This window comes from Gymnoscopelus braueri (assembly GCF_963280865.1).
Source record: "Gymnoscopelus braueri genome assembly, chromosome: 5".
In the NCBI taxonomy this organism is placed as follows: Eukaryota; Metazoa; Chordata; class Actinopteri; order Myctophiformes; family Myctophidae; genus Gymnoscopelus; species Gymnoscopelus braueri.
Window position 1 is genome coordinate 33,358,231 of NC_137606.1, and position 8,712 is coordinate 33,366,942.

The window sequence follows — 8,712 nt, forward strand, 5'->3', positions numbered from 1 at the left end:
AAGTACAACAGCTATTGGCATCATAATTAGGCTACCAAAAGTAAAAGTACCCATTATGCAGAATGCCCCTTTCACACGTTTTCAAATGTATAAAATGTATAAAAAATATTTTCAAATAGCCAAGGTTTAAATAGGGCAAAGTGGTTAAAGGGGTAGTTCACCCCCAAAATAACTTTTTTTCTATGTATTCCTCACCACCTGGAGCCTTGAATTCATAGATATTTTTTTGTTTTTGTCACATTCCTAAGCCAATAATTTGATTATAATAAATTTGTCCCCATTGATTCCGGTAGGAGACACAAATGCATTTGTGTCTCCTACCGGAATCAATGGGGCTAAATTTATTATAATCAAATAATAAAGGAAGGAATGCGACAAAAACAAAAAAATATCCATGAATTCAAGGCTCCATGGGGTGAGTAATCCATAGAAAAAAAGTTATTTTGGGGGTGAACTACCCCTTTAATGTGTGTTTTGTAATAATAATCCAAATCTACAAAGTAACTAGCTAGCAACTAAAGTTTTCTAATAGTGGAGTAAAAGTACAATATTTGAATCTGAGATGTAGGCCTAGTGGAGTAAATGATAAGTATAACAAATTGGGAAAAGTCCAGTAAAGTAAAAGTACATCAAAATTGTACTTTAAGTAAATATAGGTTATAGGTACTTTCCACTGTAAAAAGGGAAATGATGTTGTAGGGTGTGATAAAGGAGTTCCGCCCCAAATCGCTGGCTGTTTCAGTGTTGCCATGTCCGCCTATTATAAGCTTGTTCTTCTGTAAAGTTCTGTAAAGTTGTTTGTAAATATTGGTAGTTGCGGGTTGTGTTTTTTTTAAGCTTGTTTCCAAAGTAAGTGTTAGTGTACTTGCTTATTTGGACTTGCTTCAGATTTTTAAAAATGTATTATTTAAGTGGTTCTCAAATGTTTTCATGTCATGGACAGCCTACAGGGGTCATCACCATATGGCAGCTCGTGATGGACATTTTCATTAATATTAATTTTTTGCCATGGACATACAAAATAATCATTTTATCAAAAACACATTGGCCTAGCCCTAAATGTATTCTAAATGGACTCCTAATGTGTCATAGGGTCTATTCCAATGTGATGTACATTTGAAAACGATAGCATGTCTGCATTAACTAACTACTGAGCCACTTAACCACCAAAAAAAACAACTAATTATTATGGATAATATTAATTGAGTTTAATCAGTAGCCTACAGACAGTGCTTCCATCGCAAAAGGGCCACTTAGCTGCAACGGTGAGTGAGTGGGTGCATATTAGCTCATTGCTGGCAGTGGCTTTTCAAAGGATGTTACTTGGACAGAAGGAGATCAAATCAAGTTCTACCAGACAAACTATTGGTTTGGTTTGGCAAGGTACAGTAAAGTTAGCTAGTTGTGGTTTGTGATCAGCCTATTCTGCTGTTGGTGAGAAAGAATGTTAAATGATTCTCACGGAAACGTCAATAAATAAAATGCCAATGGAACACTGGAACAAGCTGGAAGTTGGAACTTGAGAGAAAAAATAGATATGTAGGCCTACTACATGATGAGTGATTAATGAAGGGCATGCCAGGATTTTAATTGAATGCAGTGTCACAATAGTTTAATGCGAAGGCAGTCTAACTTTGAAAGCACATTTTGCTATTTTCACAGAATTTAGGCAGCTATTAGCAATCATTTCTTCTAGTCTTGTTGTCTTCACCACATCTCTGGTCTTCACCCGATACAATTGTGTACAGGTAGGCTACCATGTGCAATACTACAAATCTCATATTGATGAGCATGTTACTTTACGAGTCACCAAAGGTATTCAGACACATTTTTAATATGTTTTTACATTATAATGAGGAAAATATATAGGCTATATTTAGAAAAGAAAATCAACAAATTTTTTTTGCCACGGACATGTCTTGCTACGGACACGACATGTTGAGGACCTCTGATATTATTAATATGCATTTGTCCCTAACCCCATCTGAAAATGTTTTGTGCCAGGGTCAGGGAGCCCCAGTTCCAGATTTGTGTTGTTAGAATGTTTCAAAAAATATTCCAAATATTCCACATTTTATTTCAAGACTTTTTGAAAATAGTAGATCTTCAAGCTTGTTGTGAGCTTTCAAATAGGTGATGTATTTAGGTTTAAAAGGGCTCATGTAGGCTAGTCGCTTCTTTTGGGCTTGTTTTTATTGACCTCGTTGCTTGTTTCTCTCGCAAACCTGGCAACCTGCATGACGCTCCTCTATGGTATTGATAACCTCCGCGGTGGAAACGCCTGTGGTTACACGGTAATTAGTGGTATTTCCGCCACAGTAGGCTCACGACTGGGCGTATTTTTCGGACTGGAGTGGAATCTACAACCTATTATGCAGAATAATACGGCTCAGACTGGCTCATCTGTTTAGTTTACTTAAGTTCTAAAGCTTTGTGGTGAAGCGGCAGCAGCCATCAGAGAACATTCTCATTTAACACCATAGAGTGACTGTCGGAGGTAAGAATACGTTTTATTTTTATCGCTAGTTATTATTTTATAGCATGATGCATGTAATACAATTTAGGCAAAGAACTTTGCTGCCTCTCCCTCCGTGATGTAGCTACATTAGATAGTGTGTGTGTGTGTGTGTGTGTGTGTGTGTGTGTGTGTGTGTGTGTGTGTGTGTGTGTGTGTGTGTGTGTCACAGCCACAGAAAATGGATCTTTGGTATATGAGTTGACATGAAATAATATAGACTGCTAGGGCAGTATCCAAATACATAGCCAAACAAATCTACTAAAAAAAAAACGTTAATTACATACAGTGGTTATTATAAAAACCTAGCCAGATAAAAACTGCCCCTCACCACATGGCAAACTTGTTTATTAAAACTCAGGGATATGTCCAAACTGTGCACTTTAGCAGACAGGGGGCCAGTGAGGGTATTAGGTGGGTAAAAAAGAGGAAACAAATGAGTCACGTTAGGAGAGTCTGGGCAGCTGTGTGCAGGGGCGGATTAACCCTTCGTGGTGCCCGGTGCTTGGACCCGGTTCGGTGCACCCCGGGAGCGTTTTCTCTACGGGGGGGCACCAAGCACGTGCTTCAGCACCTCAAGCCCGTGGGATATGCCACCTGTGTGTGTGTGTGTGTGTGTGTGTGTGTGTGTGTGTGTGTGTGTGTGTGTGTGTGTGTGTGTGAGAGTGAGAGTGAGAGTGAGAGAGAGAGAAAGTGTGTGTGCGTGCCTACCTACCTAGTACCTACCTGTCACTGTAGAGCAAGAAAGATGCAGGTTGTTTTCAGAAATTAGAAGAGACAACGCACATCTGGTGTTGATAGCGCAGCAAATGGGCATTGGAACAGTTTAAGATATTCCAAATCAATATGTAGTACTGTATTGAAAAACTGATTTTTATGCACACTAGTGTGAGTATACGCAATGCCCACTATACAGTATGTATGGCATACCTTCGTATACCCACCACTGTGGTATGCAAAACTGGTTCGACAAGAAATTGACACAGCCATATACAGGAGCAGCACACTAGAACTATGCTGTTTTACACATGAAGCCGTGCATGCTGCTATCTTTACGCTGACCGATATTGTTATGCATTAGTTCTTCATTAGTTATATTTTAATTGATTTTATAGTTTAGTTTTTTAACACTGATCATCACATTGAGGTTTCAATACAAAGTTTTTATTTGAGACTGCAGCTGTTGTGTGAGGTTAGTGCACAATGAATTGCACATGCCTTTTACCCTGTGATTGATATTGTTGACAATAAAGTTGAACCTTGAAATGGCAGTGTAGGGCGTACCTCACTGTATTGTTTTCATGTTAACATTTTTCTTTTCTTTTTTGCAAACAACTTGTCCCAATACCATGAAGCCAGGCCATTCCACCAATAATTAGCCTAACAAAAATTATAATGCATATGGTTGTAAAAGTACAAATAAGTAATACATTATTCCACAAAATGAAATTACATTTTACAGTTGTTCCCAATTCTTAAACTACAGGCATGTTGAAATATAGTAGTTGATATTTAACTATGAATACTTACTACATTTCTGTAATATCTGTCCTTTAAATCTGTTAATATATAAAGACATACAGTCACGAGAGATCTGGTGCATCTCAGCCAGAGCAAAGTCAACCCACAGCAACGATGGCCTGCTGTGACAGTGCCATCGATGTGAGATATGAGGAGACATGCGGAGACATTTTCTATTTTCAAGGTAAGAAGTGGGCTTAGATTAATGTTGTCTGATTACCACTTTGATAGAATCTTTATTACATTTTTTACCCAATTATGCTCCCTGAGAAACTAATGAAATGAATTTGCTTTGCAACTCCACTGAATCGTCATCTGTGAAAAGAGGTCGACAAAGGTAATTACATTTTCATTATGTGATTTATATAGATACACTACCTCAGTCATAAAGGTATAGTATATTCGGCCGTGTGACGTTGAAGTATATGTTTGATTTCTCTTCTACATCTTCAGAGATCGAGGCAGACAATTTTACAAGGTCACGTAATAAACCCTTAGGAAAATGGATCAAGAACAAGAACCACAACTTTCTGATTGTTCAGCATGAAGACCAGTTAGTCTTTAAAGCACTACAAAATCAGGAGCAGTCTTCATGTGGTAAGATTCCAGCTACCGGACAGTAGTGCTACATTCATAATTTGACTTCATACTCATTCTGCTGTGGGCAGATATCGACCACACTGATTAAATTGTGTGTCAGTGTCATCGGTATATCTGAACACACACTCCCACAGTTTTTGAGCAGGTGCACAAAAAACACAGCTGATGACTGCAAATGTTTACATGTACTACCAAAGAGTATATACACAGAATACATAAATAATCGTAAGATGCACCCAGTGGTGGAAATGAACTGGATTCGCTTTGGGAACCCTACTTGTCACACCATGCACGCTCGCGCAGCGGTTAATTTCGCGGATTTGGGTACTTTATATATATATTTTTGTTACTTTATTTCGGGTTTAGGGTTAGGGTTAGGGTTAGGGTTAGATTAGGGTTATGTTATTTAATTCTTTTTTTTTTTGCGGTTAATTTCGTGGATTTGGGTACTTTATTTTCGTTTTTTGTTACTTTAATTCGGGTTTAGGGTTAGGGTTAGGGTTATGTTGTTTGATTCATATTTTTTCGATTGGGTGCCCCTGATTACTCAATAAAAATACCTTAAAATTATACTCGAGTACAGTACTTGAGTACATGTACTTAGTTACTTTCCACCACTCACTCTCACTGTCAGCGTTAGATTAAAATTACTTACTCACCTTCTGCAAAGATTGTCTTGGTTTCAGAGAGCAGAGCATGGTGGTAAATATGAACTTTTGCCCCAAACTTTAAGTCTTTATATTCCATATGTCCACGTCCGTGTGTTGCTGTTGTTTACTACGTAGGAACGTAGTCAAGCAAGCGGCCACAGTTTCCTTTCAAAATAAGAGTTTTTTTTTAATCTATACTTGAAATGTGTTATAATTCAACACACGTTTTATTTTGAAATACTACTGGAAATAGAAGTAGCAAGGTAGCCTAGTTGAAACTACTTCACACGCTATTTTTTCCTGGAGCCCCCCCCCCCACGCGAACAGCCCTCTTGCATGTTGTTGAAGGCAAGGGGCCGGGGGGGGGGGGGGATCGGGGCTGGCGGGTGGGGAGAGAGCACAAGGGGGCGGGGCTGGCGGGCTAAGTTAGTGCAGTGAGTGGCAGTTGGGGCAAACGCAGTCCCCACCAATATTATTTACGATTCTGTGCCTATCGGTACATAACTCGGACGGCGCTTAGTCGACTAGCAGACCTTCGGCCGGTCGTCACGGGCACTCGCGCCTGGAGGCGCTCGGGCGCGACTCCTCGGCCTCAAGGTCTGCTGAGTCGGCGCGCCTCCGTCATGGTCCAAAACTATACTTTATCGGCGAAAAAAATAGTCTGCGGTTGTTTGAAAAACTTTTGTCCCAAGCGGGAGCCGAAAACAGACTCCCAGAGCTGGTGGATCGGTAGTTCAATGATTAGCGAGGTGCGCCACTGAAGCCGGTGCTCAAATTAGGTATTCGGGTTGTATTAGAATGTGACGTCCTAACTCTTCTATTGTAGAGGAAAGAGCCCCGCCCCCCCCGGCCCCTTGCCTTCAACAACATGCAAGAGGGCTGTTCGCCCCCCCCCCACACACACACACACACACACACACACACACACACACACACACACACACACGTGTGGTCAACGCTACTTCCTGTAACCCTTGTAACCATAGGTGGAAAGTGGGGACCCTGCAGTATTACGGCTGCCTATTGGCTGTGTTCAGAGCCATGTGCGTGTGTTGACAAACACACCCACGGTACGTACAGCCCTGCCTGGAGTGATGCATTCATGTGCCGTAAGACTTATGGACGATTTAGGAAAACAGTGCTAAACCGCGATTATTAAAAAAAAAAAAGAAAAAAAGTTGGACACTCTGAAGAGCGTTCCCACACGTGTTCACAGCGTTCCCCCGCAACGGTTGCTATGGGAACGCCGTTCCCAAGCGTGCAACGCCATTTCCACCACTGGATGGACCAAGTAGCGAAATTATAGCAGCAAAAAAGTAACAGAATAACGCAAATACAGACCAGTATGACCAAACATACATGCTGTGTAGATATGTCCAGTATATGCAGAGGATATACATATTGTTTGCTTCATGAGATGGTTTGGCACTAGGACACAAATCTTCATTAGCCATAGTCAGTCAATATGTTTGATAACAATAATTAATAGTTTGATGTTGTTTTCTTTTCATGACTTGATTACAAAACAACTCTCAACCCATTTTTGCTTCCCGGCTCAAACCTATGCATTGCTGTAATTCATTTTCATATGGTTTGTTTGCAATACTGTAAATCACTGAGATGCAAATCTATGGTGTTATAGAAACAGTTTATTCTTTATTTCCCTTTCATTTATTATTTAGACTGCATATTCACAATCGAGACCTTCAGAAGAGACCCAAAGAACACAATGGACAGAGGGAGGCCAGTATTACTGTATGTGATCAACAATGGCAAATACAAACTTGTGTGCTGCGATGACCAAGGGAAAGTTCACGTGGACACCCGGGTGAGTGAACACTGGCAGTGATGGTAGCAAACTATCCTTGAAACATGACAAATGATTTGAACACAATAATAATGATAATAATAATAATAATAATGAATACATTTGTATTTATAAAGCAGTGGTTCTCAAAGTGGGGACCCCCAGGGGTCTTTGAGGCGAACAAGCTTCTACCATGCCGTTGAAGGCAAGGGGGCGGGGCTGGCGGGCTAAGTTAGTGCAGTGAGTGGCAGTTGGGGCAAACGCAGTCCCCACCAATATTATTTACGATTCTGTGCCTATCGGTACATAACTCGGACGGCGCTTAGTCGACTAGCAGACCATCGGCCGGTCATCGCGGGCACTCGCGCCTGGAGGCGCTCGGGCGCGACTCCTCGGCCTCAAGGTCTGCTGAGTCGGCGCGCCTCCGTCATGGTCCAAAACTATACTTTATCGGCGAAAAAAATAGTCTGAGGTTGTTTGAAAATGCATTGTTCCAAGCGGGAGTGGAACCCAGACTCCCAGAGGTGGTGGATCGGTAGTCCAATGATTAGCGAGGTGCGCCACTGAAGCCGGTGCTGAAATTGGGTATTCGGGTTGTATTAGAATGTGACGTCCTAACTCTTCTATTGTAGAGGAAAGAAGTCCGCGCCCACCCTTGTGCCTTCAACGGCATGGTAGAAGATTGTTCGCGTCTTTGAGGGGGTTCTAGGAGTCAGCAAAATGTGTTAATATAGCATCAAATTCAGTTTTAAAACCTATTTTGGCTATTCAAAAAAATACCAAATGAGCTTGTAGATTGTCTATTTGTGAAACATCTTGAAAAAAGGAATAACAAGAGTTGTCGCCTTCTACTTCTTGCCACCTGTAGTACCCTACATGAAATGGGGTACATGAAATTATATCCTCATATTTATCATCTATCTTCCTCTTTTTCCTATGGTTCTGTAGGACAGTCTTCCAGACTCGTTTAAGGATTCTGGAGACAAGGGTTTGTTCTTCTTGAGGAGTGTCCCTGGCACTGCATGCCAGAATATCTACAAGATTGAGCCATCTCTCTGTCCATCTCTCTTGCTGGGATTTGATAATGATGCTGATGACCGTTCTCTGCTCAAACTGGCCGCACTTCCTCATCAGATGGATCAAGTAGATGATCGTTGCAACATGGAACTTAATGAATAAAGGGTGGATAGGACATTTGAGTCATTTTCTCTATGGGTGTGGATAGGGCAGAGACTATTTTCTTGGGGGTAGAGAAATGAATGGGGTAGAGTCATTTATATAGGTGCAGGACATTGGGGGCAATGGTGTGAGGGCATTAATGATCATGCACGATGCTTTAGGATGCTTTGGGAAGGAATTTGGTCCAGAATAACAACTGCAGCACTGCGTTCGTGTCCGGAGCTCTCTCAAATGCTGGACCGATCAGCACCAGATTTCTTGTGAACGCTGCCAGTAGGCCAAAAAAGTACTGCCACTAATTGACTGTATGTTGCTGGACCGTAATAACTAATGTGTACATATGTTAAACTTTGTGTGTGGCGCTGCCCCTCCATATGTTTCATTATTAGCAACATAAATGAACATAACATAGGCTACTGTAAATGTTGATGGTGATGCAC

General features: G+C 41.1%; 1 protein-coding gene across 1 annotated transcript; it reads left to right on the top strand.

The window, feature by feature from the left end:
- Nucleotides 1–2,300: 2,300 nt before the first annotated feature.
- Nucleotides 2,301–8,446, top strand: LOC308085296 (uncharacterized protein). Its single transcript, XM_080428375.1, has 6 exons — nucleotides 2,301–2,497; nucleotides 4,091–4,220; nucleotides 4,362–4,373; nucleotides 4,490–4,633; nucleotides 6,969–7,114; nucleotides 8,042–8,446. The coding sequence occupies exons 2-6, from the start codon at nucleotides 4,151–4,153 to the stop codon at nucleotides 8,270–8,272; spliced, it is 603 nt and encodes a 200-aa protein (XP_080284501.1). The 5' UTR covers nucleotides 2,301–2,497; nucleotides 4,091–4,150; the 3' UTR covers nucleotides 8,273–8,446.
- The last annotated feature ends 266 nt before the right edge of the window (nucleotides 8,447–8,712 follow it).

What these genes read in the sequence shown, in the direction of transcription:
- LOC308085296 (XM_080428375.1), top strand. Translation starts at nt 4,151, where the DNA reads ATGGCCTGCTGTGACAGTGCCATCGATGTGAGATATGAGGAGACATGC. An exon ending in TCAGGAGCAGTCTTCATGTG is followed by an intron (nt 4,634 to 6,968) that starts GTAAGATTCCAG and finishes TTTATTATTTAG; the next exon opens with ACTGCATATTCACAATCGAG. An exon ending in AAGTTCACGTGGACACCCGG is followed by an intron (nt 7,115 to 8,041) that starts GTGAGTGAACAC and finishes ATGGTTCTGTAG; the next exon opens with GACAGTCTTCCAGACTCGTT.